This window comes from Anolis carolinensis, unplaced genomic scaffold (genome assembly GCF_035594765.1).
Source record: "Anolis carolinensis isolate JA03-04 unplaced genomic scaffold, rAnoCar3.1.pri scaffold_9, whole genome shotgun sequence".
NCBI classification, from domain to species: Eukaryota; Metazoa; Chordata; class Lepidosauria; order Squamata; family Dactyloidae; genus Anolis; species Anolis carolinensis.
In genome coordinates, this window is record NW_026943820.1 from 28,583,406 (window position 1) to 28,605,905 (window position 22,500).

Sequence of the window (22,500 nt, forward strand, 5' to 3'; positions counted from 1 at the left end):
GATGATGATGATGATTATAGTTGCATTTCTTTGGAAATTTGCAACAGTAGAGGATACAGTGCAAATTATTATTGTTGTTGTTGTTATTAATCATTAACATTTCTTCCTTTGGGAGTAAAAATTATTTGTGTTTCTTTGGAAATTTTCAACAATAGAGGACAGTGCAAATTACTTATCATTTGCACTTCTTGCTTTGGTAGTAATAATACTTCTTATTGTTACATTATGTAACAAAATTTGAAAGAAAATCTGTTCCTGGTTTGAAAGTGTAATTTCCTGTTTAATTGTGTGGTCCTTACTTTGAAAGCCAATGACACAATCCGACTCCTCCTGACAGATGACCATTCAGCCTCTGCTTAATAATAATAATACAGTAGAGTCTCACTTATCCAACATAAACGGGCTGGCAGAACGTTGGATAAGCGAATATGTTAGATAATAAGGAGGGATTAAGGAAAAGCCTATTACACATCAAATTAGGTTATGATTTTACAAATGAAGCACCAAAACATCATGTTATACAACAAATTTGACAGAAAAAGTAGTTCAATACGCAGTAATGCTGTGTAGTAATTACTGTATTTATGAATTTAGCACCAAAATATCACAATGTATTGGAAACATTGACGACAAAAATGCGTTGGATAATCCAGAACCTTGGATAAGTGAGTGTTGGATAAGTGAGACTCTACTGTAATAATAATTGGGAAGTGTTTGACTTGTGATTTTGTAATACAAAATCCAGCATATATATCTCGTTTGCTGTGTCATACTATGTCTTTGTGTCAATAAAATAATAATAATAATAATAATAATAATAATAATAATAATATTAGAATCCTAGAGTTGGAAGGGACCCCCAAAGGCCATCCATCCCGCCCCACCCCACCATGGTGTTTTCTTAGGCCAAGAAACCTAGTAAGGGGGGGATGTTTTGTGTTTGGACAGATTGGTGTGTAATAATAATATATTTCCTTCTCTTTTTCCCGGCCAAAAGGTCTTTGAAGGCAACCGCCCCACCAATTCCATTATGTTTACTAAGCTGAATCCATTCATCCTTGGAGCCTTAATTGGTAAATGGGTTTTCACTCCTTGTGTTCCTTTAATGCGTTCTCTCCCGAGGACGGGCGTCCACATCCTTACCTTTATTTCTTGTTCTTTCCCCCTCCAGCCATGTACGAACACAAGATCTTTGTTCAAGGCGTCGTGTGGGATATCAACAGCTACGACCAATGGGGGTAAGTCCAGCTTATTATGTCGGTACAGAGCCATATATTCTTCCCTATTTCCCTAAATAGGAATCCCACTGACTGAATCCCTACCCATGAAGGTTAAGATTGGATTGAGAAGGGAATATTATTTATTATTATACACTAGGATGTTGGTGTATTTTGGTGTAAAGGTGAAATGTTGAAATGTAGACTCAAGGCCAGAGGTCCCCAAACTAAGGCCCGGGGGCCAGATGCGGCCCTCCGCGGTCATTTACCTGGCCCCCGCCCTCAGTTTTATAATATAATATTAATTGTAATATTGATAATAATATTATAATGTAATACAATATAACACTAATAATAATACCATATAATAATATTAATTATATGTTCTATATTACATATAATATTACTAATAATATTACAGTATAGTGGTATAGTTCAATAAAGTAATATATCATGCTAATATTGTGCTATGCTAATAATATAATATATTGTATGTACATATAATTTGTAAGCCACTCTGAGTCCCCTTTGGGGTGAGAAGGGTGTGATACAAATGTAGTAAATAAATGCAGTAAATAAATGAATAATAAATAAATTTTAGACTTAGGGTCACCCAAAGTCTGAAATGACTTGAAGGCACACAACAACAACAATCCTAATTAACTTGACTATCTCATTGGCCAGAAGCAGGACCACACTTCCCATTGAAATCCTGATCAATGTATGTTGGTTAAAATTGTTTTTATTTTTAAATATTGTATTATTCTTTCATTGTTCTTCTTGTTGTTGTTTTTGTACTACAAATAAGACATATGCAGTGTGCATCGGAATTTGTTTGTATTTTTTTTTTCAAATGATAATCCGGCTCCTCAACAGTCTGAAGGATTGTGGACCGGCCCTCGGCTTAAAAAGTTTGAGGACCCCTGCTCAAGGCCCTTCCACACAGCTATATTACCCATTTATAATTTTATATTATCTGCTTTGAACTGGATTATCTTGAGTCCACACTGCCAGATAATTCACTTCAGTGTGCATTTTATACAGCTGTGTAGAAGTGGCCTCATATAATCCAGTTCTAAGCAGATAATATAAGATTATAAATATACAGTAGAGTCTCACTTATCCAACATAAACGGGCCGGCAGAACGTTGGATAAGCGAATATGTTGGATAATAAGGAGGGATTAAGGAGAAGCCTATTAAACATCAAATTAGGTTATGATTTTACAAATTAAGCACCAAAACATCATGTTATACAACAAATTTGACAGAAGAAGTAGTTCAATGCGCAGTAATGCTACGTCGTAATTACTGTATTTACGAATTTAGCACCAAAATATCACGATATATTGAAAACATTGACTACACAAATGGCTTGGATAATCCAGAACGTTGGATAAGCAAATGTTGGATAAGTGAGACTCTACTGTATGTATTCTGGCATGTTTTCCAGCAGCACACGGGTTAATGGCAGGGCAGCTTGAATGATAGCCTGCCTAGCCCATAGCCAATAACTGGTGGGGTTTGGAGGGATTGATTTTTGTCATTTGGGAGTTGTAGTTGATTTTTGTAGTTGGGATTTATAGTTCACCTACAATCAAAGAGCATTCTGAACTCCACCAACGATGGGATTGAACCAAACGTGGCACACAGAACTACCACGACCAGCAGAAAATACTGGAAGGGTTGGTGGGCATTGACTTTGAGTTTTGGAGTTGTAGTTCACCTGCATCCAGAGAGCTCAAACAATGATGGATGTGGACCAAACTTGGCATGAGTGCTCAATATGCCCAAATGTGAATGTGCTTTCTGATGGTCTTTGGCGACCCCTCTGACACCCCCTCGCAACCCCCCCCCCCTCCCAGGGGTCCTGACCCCAGGTTGAGAAAAACTGGGTTAATTCCTTTGCCTTTGGAAGCCCTCAGTGAGGACTAGCACCTTGCGCAGGACATGGAACTAAAGACCTGGTGGTGTCGGCCGGTTTTTGAGTAATTATATTGGACTACCGCCGATTTCTGAGCCTGAATACATTGCACAAGATTTCCCTATCCTAAAATGATACGTTTTAATATATTGGGTTTATGGTTCCCGTCCCCTTGATCTGGTCATGTAAGTGTGATTTATCGTTATAATTGTACTATTTTACCTTGTTTAATAATGTGTGTTAGGTCGTTATGTAATGTTGTGTTGCTTTTATGACTGTAAACCGCCCTGAGTCCCATCCGGGAGATAGGGCGGTATATAAATAAAGTTTTATTATTATGATGATGATGATGATATTATATGGTCTCATTGCTCTTCTCCTCTTGCGCTTCCACAGGGTGGAGCTGGGGAAGCAGCTGGCCAAGAAGATCGAGCCGGAGTTGTCCTCGGACGCGCCCGTCACCTCCCACGACTCCTCCACCAACGGCCTCATCGGCTTCATCCAGAAGCACCGGGCCTGAAGACCCGTCACAACCCGACACCACACACTGCGGAGGTCCATGTTGTAGTTGCCGCTTCCGTTCCGCCCCTTCCGTCCGGAGGGAGATGTGTCGCACTTTGCACCCGTTCTTTTTGTCACCAGTTGCTGACGGTTAGCTTCCTTGCCTGTTAACAAGTCTCACCAGGCTCGGGAAAAAAAAGCCTTGTTGTTGTTGTTTGTCTGTTTGTGGCAGTCGAGATTGTAGAACGCACTGGGCCCTGCGTCACCGCAACGTGTACACACACGTTGCAGATAGGACCCCCTTTTCCCCCCCCTCACTTAGTGAGCCAGTTGAGGAAAAACCCAGCCTTCCTTGTACAAGATTATAACAGAATTAACAAAACATATATATCACTCCTTGTGTTGTTGTGTTTTCTTTTTGGGACGTTGGTGGCGTCATAGGAGACGTGCTTTTGCAAAGAAGGCAAACATGATTCAAAGGGCTTTGCTGAAACCTATTTTGGGGGAGAATCTTAGAATCACCAATGGGTGTTCATAATAATAATAACAATAGTTACTCTGGGACCCTAAGCTGAGTCAGGGAGAGGAGTGACTTCCCCATGACATCTGGTGTGTGCCAATAGGTGGTAATAATAATAATAATAACAATAATAATAATAACAATAATAATAATAACAGTTACTCTGGGACCCTAAGCTGAGTCTGACAGATAGCTAATGTGTGCCAATGGGTGTTAATAATAATATTAATATTAATATAAATAACGATAGTTACTCTGGGATCCTAAGCTGAGCCTGAGAGAGGTCTGCTTCCCCTTGACATCTGTTGTGTGCCAATGGGTGTTAATAATAATATTAATATAAATAACAATAGTTACTCTGGGACCCTAAGCTGAGCCTGAGAGAGGTCTGCTTCCCCTTGACATCTGATGTGTGCCAATGGGTGTTAATAATAATATTAATATAAATAACAATAGTTACTCTGGGACCCTAAGCTGAGTCTGAGAGAGGAGTGCTTCCCCGTGATATCTGATGTGTGCCAATCGGTGGTGATAATAATATTAATATTAATAACAATAGTTATTCTGGGACCCTAAGCTGAGCCTGAGAGAGGTCTGCTTCCCCTTGACATCTGATGTGTGCCAATCGGTGGTGATAATAATATCAATATTAATAACAATAGTTATTCTGGGACCCTAAGCTGAGCCTGAGAGAGGTCTGCCTCTGCATGACATCTGATGTTTACCAATGGGTGTTATTAATATAAATAACGATAGTTGATCTGGGACCCTAAGCTGAGCCTGAGAGAGGTCTGCTTCCCCATGACAGCTGATGTGTGCCAATGGGGGTTAATAATAAAATTAATATAAATAACGATAGTTAATCTGGGACCCTAAGCTGAGCCTGAGAGAGGTCTGCCTCTGCATGACATCTGATGTTTACCAATGGGTGTTAATAATATTAATATTAATAACAGTAATTACTCTGGGATCCTAAGCTGAGCCTGAGAGAGGTCTGCTTCACTATGACATCTGATGTGTACCAATGGGTGTCAATAATAATAATAATAATAGGTGTTAATAATATTAATAACAGTAATTATTCTGGGACCCTAAGCTGGGTCTGCTTCCATGTAACAGCTGATGTGTACCGATGGGTGTTTATATTAATAACAATAGTTCTCTGGGGAAGACCCAAATGTTTAAAAAGTTTGTGGGCTAAAAGGGGTCAAAAATGCCCTCCATGTGTGGCGATTTTCACCCCTCGAGCCCAAAAACCGAGGAGGGGGGGGGGGGGTGAGCCTCGGAAGCCCTCCCATTGCCACCAATGGTCTGAAAAATTTCGCTGTTTTTGGACACAAGGCGAAAATTCTATTCATCTAGGCGCCCTGTTTTCAGAAAGGGGGACAAATACAAAACCGATACAAAATGAACAAAACTAAACAAACAGGGATTCGATACAAATGCACACCACTACTCGATATCAAATCAGATAGCAAACTGGATCTATTAAATCACAGCAAACAATCTAATCATCACACAGCAAACCGGACCTAATATTCAATCACATAGCAAACTGGATCTACGCAGGGCAAAGAATTATTATTTGATGCGCAACAAGGTGAGTACACAGCAAACACTATCACACTGCTGGCTGTTGTGTTGGATCACACGTCGGGCACTTCCCAAGTGTCACTTCCTGAGACCACTGCGACCCAAACCAATGACGGATCAGGACCAAACTTGGCACACAGACCCGCCAGGACCCACTTTATGTCCTGTTGCAATTTGGTGGACAATGGATGATGGGATTTGCAGTACCTTCACTCGCTTCCTGAGGCCACTGCAACCCACATCAGTGACTGATAAAGTCCAAACTTGGCACACAGAGCCCTCATGACCCACTTTATGTCCTGCTGCAGTTTGGGGGACAACGGACCATGGATGATGGGATTTGCAGTACCTTCACTCAATTCCTGAGGCCACTGCAACTTACACCAGTGACTGATAAAGTCCAAACTTTACACACAGAGCCACCACTACCCACTTTATGTCCTGCTGCAATTTGGTGGACAATGGACCATGGATGATGGGATTTGCAGTACCTTCACTCAATTCGAGACCACTGCAACCCACATCAATGACCGATAAAGTCCAAACTTGGCACACAGAGCCCCCATGACCCACTTTATGTCCTGCTGCAATTTGGTGGACAATGGACCATGGATGATGGGATTTGCAGTAGCTTCACTCACTTCCTGAGACCACTGCAACCCACATCAGTGATTGATAAAGTCCAAACTTGGCACACAGAGCCACCACTACCCACTTTATGTCCTGCTGCAATTTGGTGGACAATGGACCATGGATGATGGGATTTGCAGTACCTTCACTCAATTCGAGACCACTGCAACCCACATCAATGACCGATAAAGTCCAAACTTGGCACACAGAGCCCCCATGACCCACTTTATGTCCTGCTGCAATTTGGTGGACAATGGACCATGGATGATGGGATTTGCAGTAGCTTCACTCACTTCCTGAGACCACTGCAACCCACATCAATGAGTGATAAAGTCCAAACTTGGCACACAGAGCCACCACGACCCACTTTATGTCCTGCTGCGGTTTGGGGGACAACGGACCATGGATGATGGGATTTGCAGTAGCTTCACTCACTTCCTGAGACCACTGCAACCCACATCAGTGACTGATAAAGTCCAAACTTGGCACACAGAGCCCCCATGACCCACTTTATGTCCTGCTGCAATTTGGTGGACAATGGACCATGGATGATGGGATTTGCAGTAGCTTCACTCACTTCCTGAGACCACTGCAACCCACATCAGTGATTGATAAAGTCCAAACTTGGCACACAGAGCCACCACTACCCACTTTATGTCCTGCTGCAATTTGGTGGACAATGGAACATGGATGATGGGATTTGCAGTACCTTCACTCACTTCCTGAGACCACTGCAACCCACACCAGTGACCGATAAAGTCCAAACTTGGCACACAGAGCCACCACGACCCACTTTATGTCCTGCTGCGGTTTGGGGGACAATGGACCATGGATGATGGGATTTGCAGTAGCTTCACTCACTTCCTGAGACCACTGCAACCCACATCAATGAGTGATAAAGTCCAAACTTGGCACACAGAGCCACCACGACCCACTTTATGTCCTGCTGCGGTTTGGGGGACAACGGACCATGGATGATGGGATTTGCAGTAGCTTCACTCACTTCCTGAGACCACTGCAACCCACATCAGTGACTGATAAAGTCCAAACTTGGCACACAGAGCCCCCATGACCCACTTTATGTCCTGCTGCAATTTGGTGGACAATGGACCATGGATGATGGGATTTGCAGTAGCTTCACTCACTTCCTGAGACCACTGCAACCCACATCAGTGATTGATAAAGTCCAAACTTGGCACACAGAGCCACCACTACCCACTTTATGTCCTGCTGCAATTTGGTGGACAATGGAACATGGATGATGGGATTTGCAGTACCTTCACTCACTTCCTGAGACCACTGCAACCCACACCAGTGACCGATAAAGTCCAAACTTGGCACACAGAGCCACCACGACCCACTTTATGTCCTGCTGCGGTTTGGGGGACAACGGACCATGGATGATGGGATTTGCAGTAGCTTCACTCACTTCCTGAGACCACTGCAACCCACATCAATGAGTGATAAAGTCCAAACTTGGCACACAGAGCCCTCATGACCCACTTTATGTCCTGCTGCAATTTGGTGGACAATGGACCATGGATGATGGGATTTGCAGTACCTTCACTCACTTCCTGAGACCACTGCAACCCACACCAGTGATTGATAAAGTCCAAACTTGGCACACACAGCCCCCACGACCCACTTTATGTCCTGCTGCGGTTTGGGGGACAACGGACCATGGATGATGGGATTTGCAGTAGCTTCACTCAATTCCTGGGACCACTGCAACCCACATCAATGAGTGATAAAGTCCAAACTTGGCACACAGAGCCCCCACGACCCACTCTACATCCTGGTGTGCTTTGGATAAGGATGGACCATGGACGATGGGGCTTGCATATGGGAGTTGTAGTACACCCGCACCCACTGAACCCACCTGACATTGGATCTAGACTGAACTTGGAGCGCAGCCCTGTTTTCCCGGTCTCTCTTAATCACTGTCAAACCAGACGTCTCCATAAAAGCATCATATTTTATTGAATGACATCTTAAGGTTAAAAGGGAAACTCTTGACTTTTAATATTAAAAAATAACTTAAGTCGCTTCTTCTTCTTTAGATAAATAAACCTACATTTTCCCCAAACTTTTATTCATCCAGGAAGGAAACCGACCGCATTGCGAAAAAAACAAACCTACACGTACTAAAAGGCCCAACGTTTTCCGAGAAGGATATATACACAATGGTTCGACTATAAAGTATTTGCAGCATAACAACTTATATATATATATAATATATATATATATACATACAGAAACAAAACTAGGCCAAAACTTATATACAAACGGGGCATTTCGTTTTAAAAAAAAATCCATATTGGTCCAAAGGGAAAGAATAGGGAACGTCTCCAAAATAAATAACTTTTTTCCACATGAAAAGGAATGGTAAGTAAGTGCTCCATCCTTACAGATTTTCCTATTGGGTGGACTACAAATCCCAGCCAGGATGCTGGGAGATATAGTCCAACCGCTGGGCTTAACATTACATTTTGCATCCATTAAATTGGCTTTTAATAGCAGGAAAAAAAATGCCTCCCGAAACAGATCGGCTCTGGGTTGTGGGCTGTCTGGCCATGTTCCAGAAGCATTCTCTCCTGACGTTTCTCCCACGTCTATGGCAGGCATCAGAGATTGTGAGATCTGTTGATAACTAGGCAAGTGGGGTGTGTGTATATATATATATATGTGTGTGTGTGTGTTATATATAATGTCTATGTATGTATATGTGTATGTATTTGTATATATATGTGTCTGTGCATATATATATATGCATATATATATATATAATGTATATGTATGTATATGTGTATGTATTTGTATATATATGTGTGTGTGCATATATATATATATATATATATATATATATATATATATATATGCATATATATATATATATATAATGTATATGTACGTATATGTGTATGTATTTGTATATATATGTGTGTGTGTGTGTATATATATATATATATATATATATAATGTATATGTATGTATATGTGTGTGTATGTATTTGTATATATATGTGTATGTGTGTGTATGTATATATATATGGAATAATGTCCAGGGTGGGAGAAATAACTCTTGTCTGCGTGTCAAGATGGGAATTCCAGGCAAGAAACAACCAGGGCCAGCTAACACCTCCCAACAAAGGATTCCCCCCAGACAAGAAGCAGCCAGGCTTTGTAACTGCAAGGCCATTCAATGCTACATTCACACTGGCCTCAGACATTATTCCACAGGTATATAAATCCCACTTGCCTAGTTTCCAACAGACGATGCCTGCCATAGATGTGGGCGAAACGTCAGGAGAGAATGCTTCTGGAGGCTTAAACTTGAAGGCCTAAGCAAACTGGTGCTTTGGACTCCAACTCCCAGCATTCCTAACAGCCTCAGGCCCTTTCCTTTTCCCCCGCAGCCGCTTAAGCGGCTGCGGGGGAAAAGGAAGGGGCCTGAGGCTGTTAGGAATGCTGGGAGTTGGAGTCCAAAACAACAAAGTTTGCACAACTTTGAGGCTTGCAACAGGTTTGTCCGGGTTCTAGATCTGGATGGAAGGAAGGAGGCTCTAGAGTTGGGTGCTGTGGGTGCGGAACCCGGGAGGCGGAGGAGCCGGAGGGTGATGGTGCGGAGGGTGGTGCGTGAGGCCGGGGCCGAGGCTCAGGCGGCGCAAGTGGCATCCGTGGCACAGCAGCCGCCCCTCCAGCGGGAAGCAGCGCCGGCCCTCCTCGCCGTTAAGCTGCAGGCCGCAGTCCTGCAAAGAAAGCAAGGAAGGAGAGATTGCAGCAAGGAATCCATCATTCCAGTCATGTTAAGAGTTAATTGCATAGAGTAGCGATTTACTGCTAGAAAGAAACAGTGAGTGATGACTGGTCGGATGCTCAAATGCTATGCTCCGGCAAGACTATGTAGATAGTGTAAACTACCTCAATAAAGATAAGAGCCGCTGGTTCCAGCTGACAACCGGGAAGTGTGCATTTATTTTTGTGCGACAGATCGCCAGAGGAGGAGGTAAATTGAGACAGAAGGTGAATGTGTCTCAATTTAACCGTTTCCTCAACAGGATTGAGGTCCCCACCGTTAATATTTATTTATTTATTTATTTACAGTATTTATATTCTGCCCTTCTTTCTCACCCCGAAGGGGACTCAGGGTGGGTCACACTGCACACATATAAGGCAAACATTCAATGCCATAACATAAGAACAGAGACAGAGACAAACGCAGGCACGGGCTGGCCTCAAACTCATGACCTGGCCTAGCTCGCTGTTGACCTAAGCAGCTCGAAAGACAGTTGCATCTGTCGAGTAGGAAATTTAGGTATCGCTTTATGCGGGGAGGCTAATTTAACTAATTTACGACAGCATAAAAAACCTTCCAGTAGCGTTCGGAAAGGAATGTGGAAGTCCTCCATCAAGGACTCGGTGTCACAAGTGGACGGTGAAGCGGCAGCTCTCCCCCAGAATCGAGCATACCCCGAAATTTACAAAACTAAAAAGTAGGGGGCAAGTTTTGGTTCTAAAATATTTGATGTGGGCTGGGCAAACGCTTCGGATATGGCTTCTGACTTACAAAACTTCAGATTTTCTTCCAATTTACGATTCTTCTGCACATGCCTATTGCTTACACTTCCTAAGAGCGGCCTCTTGTTGAATGGAGCCAGAGAGCCAACGTGAAAAGCAAGACATACAAGCCCTTTGAGGCCTTTACCTGGCAGTGGTAGCACTCGACGTGGTAGTTGCGGTCCATGGACACCACGCGGAGAGTCTCCTCCGAGCCCTGAATGGGAGAAAGAGGCAAAGGAGGTGGGCATAAAGGGCGCGTGCACTGGGACACCAATCTTCATAATATTTTCTCTTTCTCGAAATACTTTCCCCCAGAAATTACTTACATATTTACATTGCCACCACATATGTGTATATGTTCCCACTTCTTCACATCCCCTCCAACAATATTCTAAGTGATTTTTGTTAATGTTAGATATTTTTACTGGTATTAGATACTATTTCTGGTATCTAACTGGATGGTGCAATGGGTTAAACCCTTGTGCTGCTGAACGGCTGGCCTGAAGGTTGGCAGGTCGAATCTGCGGGACAGGGTGAGCTCCCACTGTTAGCCCTAGTTCCTGTCAACCTAGCAGTCCGAAAACATGAGAACGTGAGTAGATCAATAGGTACTGCTTTGGCGAGAAAGGCATAAAAACGGTCCAATCCGGCCACACACCCAGGAGATGTCTACGAACGCATGCTCCTCGGCTTGGAGATGGAGAAAGAGCACCTCCCCCAGAGCCGGAAATGAAAGGAGAAGCCTCTACCTTTTTCTGTGTGTTTGTGTCTCATTGTATGTCATTGTAAATACAGTATATAATTGTAAATACAGGCCCAAATGACGTAGATGAGGAATAAACGTCCAACGAAGGCGCACGGGACTCTCTTACCTGCGCAGGTAAAATGGGCTGGTTGCACGAAGCGCATTTTGGGGCAAAAACCCTAAAAGTGGGAAAGAAAAAGAAAAAGCAAGGAAGGAAGAAAGAGATTAAACTTTGGCTAGAAAGAGGAGGCATTTCAAGCCAAGCAGAAGTTTTAAAGCATCACAATATGGGATTTTGAAACAGGCATGGAGTTTGAATGCATTTTAATATTTTAATATTTAATCATTTTAATGAGACCACTTGTTGAATTTTTTAAAATTTTTATATTTATATTTTACTTGCCCGCGTTGTTGGAATTTTTTTTTACAAAATGCCTAAGGTTGTGTGTGAACTACAACTCACATCATGCCAGGTTAACCCCCTGAAACTCCATCAGTGGTTAAAAGTTTGTTATGATGGGCAAAAATAACAATAACAATAATAAGTTTGTTTTTGAACTAGTATGCTCCAAACAAGAGATCCAATTTTATTACTGCCATCTATTATTATTATTATTATTATTATTATTATTATTATTATATTAATAATAAAACATTAATGCTGGCTTCCCAGTGACAAAGGACTCTTGCCACACCCTGGACTCTCCACAGATATATATTCTTTCCTTTCCTTACTTAGTTTATCCATGCCTCACAACCTCTGAGGATGCCTGCCATAGATGTGGGTGAAACGTCAGGAGAGAATACTTCTGGAACATGGCCACACAGCCCGAAAGACATACAACAATTCTATTATTATTATTATTATTATTATTATTATTATTATTATTATCATTGCTATCTATTATTATCATTGCCATTATTATTATTATTATTGCTGAAGTCTCTTTTCTGATTGGTATGCTCCAAAACAGAGCGCCATTTTTTATTATTGGCATTTCTCATTATTATTATTCTTGCCATCTATTATTATCATTTCCATTATCATTACCATCTATTATTCTAATTATTAGCGTTATAATAATAATGCCAATAATTATGAATAATTACTGGCATCTGGTATGCTCCAAACCAGAGAGCGTTAGAGTCTGACATTGGAGACCTGGGTTCGAATCCATGGTGGCAGCCCATGGGGTGGCCTGAAGTTGGTCACACTCTCTCAGCCGCTGCAAAGAGAGGTGCTTTGCAGGCCCGTAGCCAGAAAGAACATTCTCCCTGTAACGAAGTGTGAATTTTTTCGTTTACAGATGTCATTTTTAATTGTGTTTTAAAAGGGTCAATATTTCAGTTACGCTGCACTCCTGAGTTGGTTGCCATGGAGCAGTGGGCGGAGCCAACTGCCGTTTTGGTGGAGAAGTGCAGGTTTGAAAAAGAAGCAGTTAGTCTGTGCCCTGATGAGATACAGTGAAGACTGACCCTCAGCTGAAGGGATCAGGGAGACTCAAATGCTTAATTTTGAGTCAGTTTAAAATGAGTTTGGTGACTTATTTTAAGGTAGTCTGTCTCCTGATGAGGAACAGATAATCTGTGATTGTAATTCACAGGGTGACTGCAGTTTAGAGCAGTAAAGAAAGAAGTGACATTTTAAGAAGTTTGAAACACCACATTCTAGCCTTGCAACTGTTAACCAAAGTGCCTCTAAAGAGAAAGTTACTGTAACCATTAAGCTTTGTGCCAGAATAAACGTGTTATTGTTCTTTTAAACATCTCAGCTTCTGTCATATATATTACCATCAAAAGCAAACAAGAAGAAAGTAGAAAAACAAAATTTAAAAGGTCTTCTCTCTAAGTAGCTAGTGGCTATATCTTTCCATAGTGGTGGCAAGCGTGGATAATCCCCTTTACATCTGTTGGCAGCGTTTAAATAAAACATTATTACACTGGTGGCAGCGGATATAATATAAATTATAATATATAAATATACTAGCTGTGCCCGGCCACGCGTTGCTGTGGCGTTGTCTGGTGGTGTTGGTGAGAAATTGTTGCGGTAGTGGTGGTATTGAATGTCTGTTGTATGGTTGTCTTTATGTTTAGTAGGCACACTGAAGTGGATTATATGGCAGTCTGGACTCAAGATAATCTGCACTGGACACACAAAGCTACCAAATGATCTTTAGACAAAAATATCTATTCCAAGACCTCACACAGGTAAGGATAATATAAGATTATAAATGGGTTATATAGCTGTGTGGAAGGGCCTTGAGTCTACACTGCCATCTAATCCAGTTCAAATCTGATAATCTGTGGAAGAGGCCTAAGTGAGGCCTAACTGTGCCTGTCCCCTGGGCTGAGGAGGTTGCTAGGAGACCAAGTGGGCGGAGCTTAGCCTTCAAACTGGCAGCAATTGGATAAAAACTATTATTCCTCTCCCTGTAATTAGGACTTTATTTTTCTTTTCTTTTTGTTGTATCAACCTAGAGCCGTGAATGATGGGCTGTGTCGTCAAATTTCGAGGTTGGGGGGCCTGTAGTTTTGTTGTTTTGTCCGCTGCCCTGATACCATCACTCTTTTATATATATAGATATCATTAAATAAAAACATCTCTTCTCTGCACCCCGCCACCCTCCGAGATGACTTCTGAGGCCAGTGTCTCCTGATCTGGCACGAGATCTCAACAATTCATGAGTACAACAGGGTTTTTTTGACCTGAAATATTTTGGAAGGGGGGGGGTTGAACCCTTAACCCGCCCCCTTGCTATGGGCTTGCCCCCAGTGACTCACGCGTGGTAGTCCTTGACGCAGTAGATGTTGTTTTCGGGGTCGACGGTGAAGGGGACGCCGTCCAGGCATTCGCTGCAGACGATGCACCGGAAGCAGCCCGGGTGGTAGGACTTGCCCAGCGCCTGCAGGATCTGCCCAGCAAGGAAGGAAGGAAGAATGAATGGGAAAAAGAAAGAAAGAAAGAAAGAGGAGAAGGAATGGAAAAGTTAGGGCCCAAGAAAGGACCGAAGCAGAGGGGGCCAAGGAATAAACATCACACCATGCAACGCTTATTTTGAATTAATTGTGCTGAATTAATATTATTTTATTGTATGACACAGCAAACAAGATAGATATGTTGGATTTCGTATCACAAAATCACAAGTCAAACACTTCCCAAGTGTCTAGGACTGTTAATAATAATAATAATAATAATAATAATAATAATAATAATAATAATAACAACAACAATAAGAAGAAGATATGCTGGATTTCGTATCACAAAATCACAAGTCGAACACTTCCCAAGTGTCTAGGACTGTTAATAATAATAATAATAATAATAATAATAATAATAATAATAATAATAATAACAACAACAATAAGAAGAAGATATGCTGGATTTCGTATCACAAAATCACAAGTCGAACACTTCCCAAGTGTCTAGGACTGTTAATAATAATAATAATAATAATAATAATAATAATAATAATAATAATAATAATAATAACAACAACAATAAGAAGAAGATATGCTGGATTTCGTATCACAAAATCACAAGTCGAACACTTCCCAAGTGTCTAGGACTGTTAATAATAATAATAATAATAATAATAATAATAATAATAATAATAATAACAACAATAAGAAGAAGAAGATATGCTGGATTTCGTATCACAAAATCACAAGTCGAACACTTCCCAAGTGTCTAGGACTGTTAATAATAATAATAATAAGAAGAAGAAGAAGAAGAAATGCTGGATTTCGTATCACAAAATCAAAATTCGAACACTTCCCAAGTGTCTAGGACTGTTAATAATAATAATAATAATAATAATAATAATAATAATAATAAGAAGAAGAAGAAGAAGAAGAAGAAGAAGAAGAAGATATGCTGGATTTCGTATCACAAAATCAAAAGTCGAACACTTCCCAAGTGTCTAGGACTGTTAATAATAATAATAATAATAATAATAATAATAAGAAGAAGAAGAAGAAGAAGAAGAAGAAGAAGAAGAAGATATGCTGGATTTCGTATCACAAAATCACAAGTCGAACACATCCCAAGTGTCTAGGACTGTTAATAATAATAATAATAATAATAATAATAATAATAAGAAGAAGAAGAAGAAGAAGAAGAAGAAGATATGCTGGATTTCGTATCACAAAATCAAAAGTCGAACACTTCCCAAGTGTCTAGGACTGTTAATAATAATAATAATAATAATAATAATAATAATAATAATAATAATAATAATAATTGTGCTGAATAATAATAATAATAATAATAATAATAATAATTACTATTATTATTATGTTCCCTTTTCTTTCTTGGAGCCCCCGGTGGCACAATGGGTTAAACACCTGAGCAGCTGAACTTGATGACCAAAAGGTCATCAAGGATAGAATCCGGGGAACAGGGTGAGCTCCTGCCGTTAATAATAATAATAATAATAATAATAATAATAATAATAATAATAATTTTATTTTTGTACCCCGCCACCATCTCCCCAGGGGGACTTGGGGCGGCTCACAGATATAAAACAAGCATACGGTGATATCAAATATAAATATCAAATACAAAAACACACAAATAAATTTAAAGGCATAAAAAAAAATCACAATCATTGTAAAACACATGACAAACACAGCAATAAAAACATAAAATGAGCTGGGCAAAGTGCATTGAGTGGAACTTGTAAACAAGAAGGAAGTTAAGGTGCTACAGCTTCTGCCCCAGCCCCAGCTTCTGCCAACCAGCAGTTCAAAAACATGCCAATGTGAGTAGATCAATAGGTACTGCTCCGGCGGGAAAGTAACGGCGCTCCATGCAGTCATGCCAGAGGCCACATGACCTTGGAGGTGTCTATGGACAACGCTGGCTCTTTGGCTTAGAAATGACATAATGTAATGACATAACTAGACATAACCTCAGGAAAAACTTTATGTTTATGCAAGTTTCAATTGATCCATTTTGGGGTAAAAGGAGGCAATGGCAGTACATGTCACCAGCCACTAGAGGGCCCCATTGCCTTTCAAACTGAACCCAGAAGAAGCTCCACCAAAAAACTCAAAGCAAACTTGGAAAAGTTCCTTTTTTGGGGTGGCAATTTAGGCCAGCTGTGAGATTCTCGGAAATTGGTATCCCAAAAAAAGTAACTTCCCTCTGCCAACCATTGCAAGCGATATTAAATGAAGACAATCTTTTCTGATGCTGGAAGGCGCTTATAATATTCTAGCCATGAGTGCAAAATGCAGCTATATTGCAGAGTTCATGCAATATATATATATATACTAGCTGTGCCCGGCCACGCGTTGCTGTGGCAAAGTGGTGGTGGTATTGGTTAAAAATTGTTGTGTAATTTTTATTTGACGTTATTTGCATTTTTTTATTAATTTTATTGTAAGTTATATTTTTATTTATTATATTTTATTATTTTCTTGTATTATTTTTAGTTATTTTCTGTTATTATAGTATTTTATTGTATTAATTTTTTAGTGTTTTTTATTATTTTTTATTGGGTTGCTAGGAGACCAAGTTGGAGGAGCTTAGCCTTCTAACTGGCAGCAATTGGATAAAAGCAATTATTCCTCTCCCTCTAATTAGGACTTTATTTTTCTTTTCTTTTTGTCGTATCAACCTAGAGGCGTGGATGATGGGTTGTGTTGTCAAATTTCGAGGTTGGGGGCCCTGTCGTTTTGTTGTTTTGTGGGTCGCCATGATGCCATCACTCTTTTATATATATAGATATAGCACCTATGTATATAGTTTCCTGTGTAAACAAGGTTTGGATCCCCCCTTGCTTTATGGCCCCCGGTGGCGCAGTGGGTTAAACCCCTGAGCTGCTGAATTTGCTGACCGAATGGTTGTCGTTTCGGATCAATTCCTGAGTGCAGACGCAGCCAGAATGACAGAAGGGCCCCAGAAATAAGCCTCCTTCTCCCCTTTCCATGACATTTTAATCCTCAATTTCCGAGCATTGCAAAGACAGCTGCAAATTTTAGCAGAGAAACATTCAGACCCATGGTTCAGTAAAAGAGGAAAAACATATATTACAGACATTAAATGTTTATACACACACATATATACATACATATATTCCTTACCATTTCCATGATGAGGTGCCCACAAATGAAGCACTTGTCTGCTGTTTGCTGGAAACCTGAATACTGTTCAAGGAAGGAAGAAAGGAAGGAACACAGTTAGGAAGTCCGCTCTGGCATTTAGTCAGAACTTTAATGTTATGGAGTAAGCATTATCCCATGGCCTTGAGCCAGGGCAGTTTAAAGTGTTGCCAAATTGCTATTATTATTATTACTATTATTATTATTATATTGTATGACACAGCAAAAAGATAGATATGCTGGAAATCCAGGATTATTATTATTATTATTATTATTATTATTATTATTATTATTATTAAGCAGAGGCTGGATGGCCATCTGTTGAGAGGGCTTTGATTGTTTCTTCCTGGGGGTCCCTTCCAAGTTTAGGATTCTATGGTTCCATTATTATTAGTATTATTATTAAGCAGAGACAGGATAATCGCGACGGATCAGATAGTGCCTTTGCCTGCCTGGCAGAATAAGGATAGACTGGATGGCCTTTGGAGATCCCTTCCAAGTCTAGGATTCTATGGTTCTATTATTATTAATACTATTATTATTATTATTATTAAGCAGACACAGGATAGTTGTGACAGATTAGATGGTGCCTCTCCTGCCTGGAAGAAGGGGGATGGACTGGATGGCCTTCGGTGGCCCCTTCCGACCGGACAATGCCCTTTGATGTGCAGTCAATGACCCATGTGCTGCAAACATCTATGGCATTCCAGGCTGCTAATGTTTAATCCCATGTTTGCTCTGGATGATGCCTCGCTGCAGTGTGTGTGTGTGTGTGTGTGTCTGTGTCTGTGTGTATGTGTGTGTGTGTGTGTGTGTGTGTGTATATATATATATATATAATATTTATATATATAAATAAATAAATAAATAAATAAAAATAACCTGCCTGTTCCTTGCAAGCCAGGCATTTGTGGGAAAATGCAACCAATGCGCAAGAAGGAATGTGGAGCTGCGCATGAATGAATGGAGGGCAAAATAATAATAATAATAATAATAATAATAATAATAATAATAATAATAAGGAAAGTGAAGAACTTGCTTTGACTGAAGTCAAAAATCAGAAACTCCTCAAAGCACAGCAGACAAAAAACCAGTACAAGAAAGCCGCACTACAAACTAGAGCTGACAGCTGGCACAACAAAACACTGCATGGAAAGTTCCTTGACACAATTGAAGGAAAAGCTGAAACGCTGACAAAATCCAGAATATCTATCTTGTTTGATGTGTCATACTATGTCGCTGTGTCAATAATAATAATAATAATAATAATAATAATAATAATAATAATACAGTCCTAGACACTTGGGAAGTGTTCGACTTGTGATTTTGTGATATGAAATCCAGCATATCTATCTTGTTTGCTGTGTCATAATAAAATAATAATAATAATAATAATAATAATAATAATAATACAGTCCTAGACACTTGGGAAGTGTTTGACTTGTGATTTTGTGATACGAAATCCAGCATATCTATCTTGTTTGCTGTGTCATAATAAAATAATAATAATAATAATAATAATAATAATAATAATAATAATAATAATACATCACACAGTCCTAGACACTTGGGGAGTGTTCGACTTGTGATTTTGTGATACGAAATCCAGCATGTCTGTCTTGTTTGCTGTGTCATAATAAAATAATAATAATAATAATAATACATCACACAGTCCTAGACACTTGGGGAGTGTTCGACTTGTGATTTTGTGATACGAAATCCAGCATGTCTGTCTTGTTTGCTGTGTCATAATAAAATAATAATAATAATAATAATACATCACACAGTCCTAGACACTTGGGAAGTGTTCGACTTGTGATTTTGTGATACGAAATCCAGCATGTCTATCTTGTTTGTTGTGTCATAATAAAATAATAATAATAATAATAATAATAATAATAATAATAATAATAATACAGTCCTAGACACTTGGGGAGTGTTCGACTTGTGATTTTGTGATACGAAATCCAGCATGTCTATCTTGTTTGTTGTGTCATAATAAAATAATAATAATAATAATAATAATAATAATAATAATAATAATAATAATAATACAGTCCTAGACACTTGGGGAGTGTTCGACTTGTGATTTTGTGATACGAAATCCAGCATGTCTATCTTGTTTGCTGTGTCATACAATAAAATAATAATAATAATAATAATAATAATTCCCTCTTTCCTTTCTTTTCCTATCTTTCTCCTTCTCTCTTTGTTTCTTTCCACCTTTTTTTCCCTCTATCCTTGGCCATCTGTCCGGTGGGCCTTGGAGGATTTTGTGGCGTTTGGGGTCAAAGAGAGAAAGAAACAGGTGAAACAAAGGGCCCAAAGGGAGCAGACGGCCAGGCCATCTGCCAGGGCTGATCTCCCTCTTTCCAGGGCCCAATAATATAATGGAAGCCCCCCAGGACCATCTGGATGACTGATGGGAAAGAAGGCCAAGAGCCGTTTACTGAGTTGCAAAAGTCCTGGATGATGTCTCCCTTTTGCAGGTCGATAGAGAGGACACTCCACCCTTTAGGGTGGCCCTGCATTTGGCATTGAATGGGAGCAGAGCGTTGGGGTTTTCCTTTTATTGTGTTGTCAATGTGTCTACGCATATCATCATAATGTAATTATATGTATATATCATCATCATCATCATCATCATCATCATCATCATGATGTGATGATGATGATATTATTATTATTATTATTATTGCATGCTATAATCTCTTCCAGTGCTGTCGCTCCAAAAGTGGCGTCCAAATATTTTAAAATAAAATGCATAAGATATCTTTTTCGGAGACTATCATAAGCCAATTAAGATGATTATTACATTATTATAAAATTATAGTATTATTATTACATTATTATTATTATTATTATTATTATTATTATTATTACTCTCATTGCATGCTGGGCTCTGTTCCAGCCTCATTGCTCCAAAATTGGCGTTGAAATATTTTAAAATAAAATGCATAAGATATCTTTTTTTGGGAGACTATCACAAGCAAATTATGATTATTGCATTATTATTAAATTTTATATTATTATTATTATTATTACATTATGATTATTATATATTATTATTATTCCCATTGCATGCTGGACTCTGTTCCAGCCTCATCACTCCAAAAGTGGCGTGAAAATATTTTAAAATAAAATGCCTAAGATACCTATTTCGGAGACGATCACAAGCAAATTATGATGATTATGACATTATTATTAAATTATAGTATTATTATTATTCCATTATGGTTATTATATATTATTATTCCCATTGCATGCTAGACTCTGTTCCAGCCTCATCACTCCAAAAGTGGAGTTGAAATATTTTAAAATAAAATGCATAGGATACCTATTTCGGAGACAATCACAAGCAAATTATGATGATTATTACATTATTATTAAATTTTATATTATTATTACATCATGATTATTATATGTTATTATTCCCATTGCATGCTGGACTCTGTTCCAGCCTCATCGCTCCAAAAGTGCCATTGAAATATTTTAAAATTAAACATTTTGGAGAATATTACAAGCAAATTATTATTATTAATAATATTATTATATAGTATTATTACATTATTACTTTATTCTTACTTACAAGGAAGTCTTCTTCGCAGTAGACTTTTCCATTGACGTTGTAGAAGGCCTTTCCCCGCAGTCTTCGCCCTGCAAAAAAATTAGGAGATTTTATTAATAAAATCCATCTATACCCATAATAAAAGTCTTTGGTTAATAATTAATAATAATAATAATAATAATAATAATAATAATAATAATAATAATACATCACACAGTCCTAGACACTTGGGAAGTGTTCGACTTGTGATTTTGTGATACGAAATCCAGCATATCTATCTTGTTTGCTGTGTCATAATAATAATAATAATAATAATAATAATAATAATAATAATAATAATAATACATCACACAGTCCTAGACACTTGGGAAGTGTTCGACTTGTGATTTTATGATACGAAATCCAGCATATCGATCTTGTTTGCTGTGTCATAATAATAATAATAATAATAATAATACATCACACAGTCCTAGACACTTGGGAAGTGTTCGACTTGTGATTTTGTGATACGAAATCCAGCATATCTATCTTGTTTGCTGTGTCATAATAATAATAATAATAATAATAATAATAATAATAATAATAATACATCACACAGTCCTAGACACTTGGGAAGTGTTCGACTTGTGATTTTGTGATACGAAATCCAGCATATCTATCTTGTTTGCTGTGTCATAATAATAATAATAATAATAATAATAATAATAATAATAATAATAATAATACATCACACAGTCCTAGACACTTGGGAAGTGTTCGACTTGTGATTTTATGATACGAAATCCAGCATATCGATCTTGTTTGCTGTGTCATAATAATAATAATAATAATAATAATAATAATAATAATAATAATAATAACACATCACACAGTCCTAGACACTTGGGAAGTGTTTGACTTGTGATTTTGTGATACGAAATCCAGCATATCTATCTTGTTTGCTGTGTCATAATAATAATAATAATAATAATAATAATAATAATAATAATAAACCAGAGAAGAGGCGCTGGCTTTGGACCAAGGAAAAGGCCGTGGCATTTAAACAGATGCCAAAAGAGGGAGAAAAAGGAGGATTAATTATTATTAAAGGGAGGAGGTCAATGGGAGCAGATGCTTTCCCAGGAGACAAGAAAAACCTC

The 22,500-nt window shown here is 39.0% G+C and overlaps 2 protein-coding genes across 2 annotated transcripts in view; one reads left to right on the forward strand and one right to left on the reverse strand.

Annotated features, from left to right (window-relative positions):
- Positions 1-4,034, forward strand: part of gpi (glucose-6-phosphate isomerase) — a 40,661-nt gene extending 36,627 nt beyond the window's left edge. Inside the window, exons 16-18 of the mRNA XM_003229006.3 lie at positions 998-1,073; positions 1,172-1,238; positions 3,537-4,034. Coding sequence (XP_003229054.1) covers positions 998-1,073; positions 1,172-1,238; positions 3,537-3,660 — 267 coding nt within the window. The 3' untranslated portion in view covers positions 3,661-4,034. The remainder of the gene's footprint in view (positions 1-997; positions 1,074-1,171; positions 1,239-3,536) is intronic.
- Positions 4,035-9,318: 5,284 nt separating this feature from the next.
- Positions 9,319-22,500, reverse strand: part of wtip (WT1 interacting protein) — a 33,357-nt gene continuing 20,175 nt past the window's right edge. Inside the window, exons 3-8 of the mRNA XM_062961673.1 lie at positions 21,383-21,450; positions 17,776-17,838; positions 14,470-14,600; positions 11,816-11,867; positions 11,089-11,157; positions 9,319-10,132 (exon numbers count right to left, since the gene is read on the reverse strand). Of these exons, the coding sequence (XP_062817743.1) occupies positions 9,947-10,132; positions 11,089-11,157; positions 11,816-11,867; positions 14,470-14,600; positions 17,776-17,838; positions 21,383-21,450 (569 nt within the window). The 3' untranslated portion in view covers positions 9,319-9,946. The remainder of the gene's footprint in view (positions 10,133-11,088; positions 11,158-11,815; positions 11,868-14,469; positions 14,601-17,775; positions 17,839-21,382; positions 21,451-22,500) is intronic.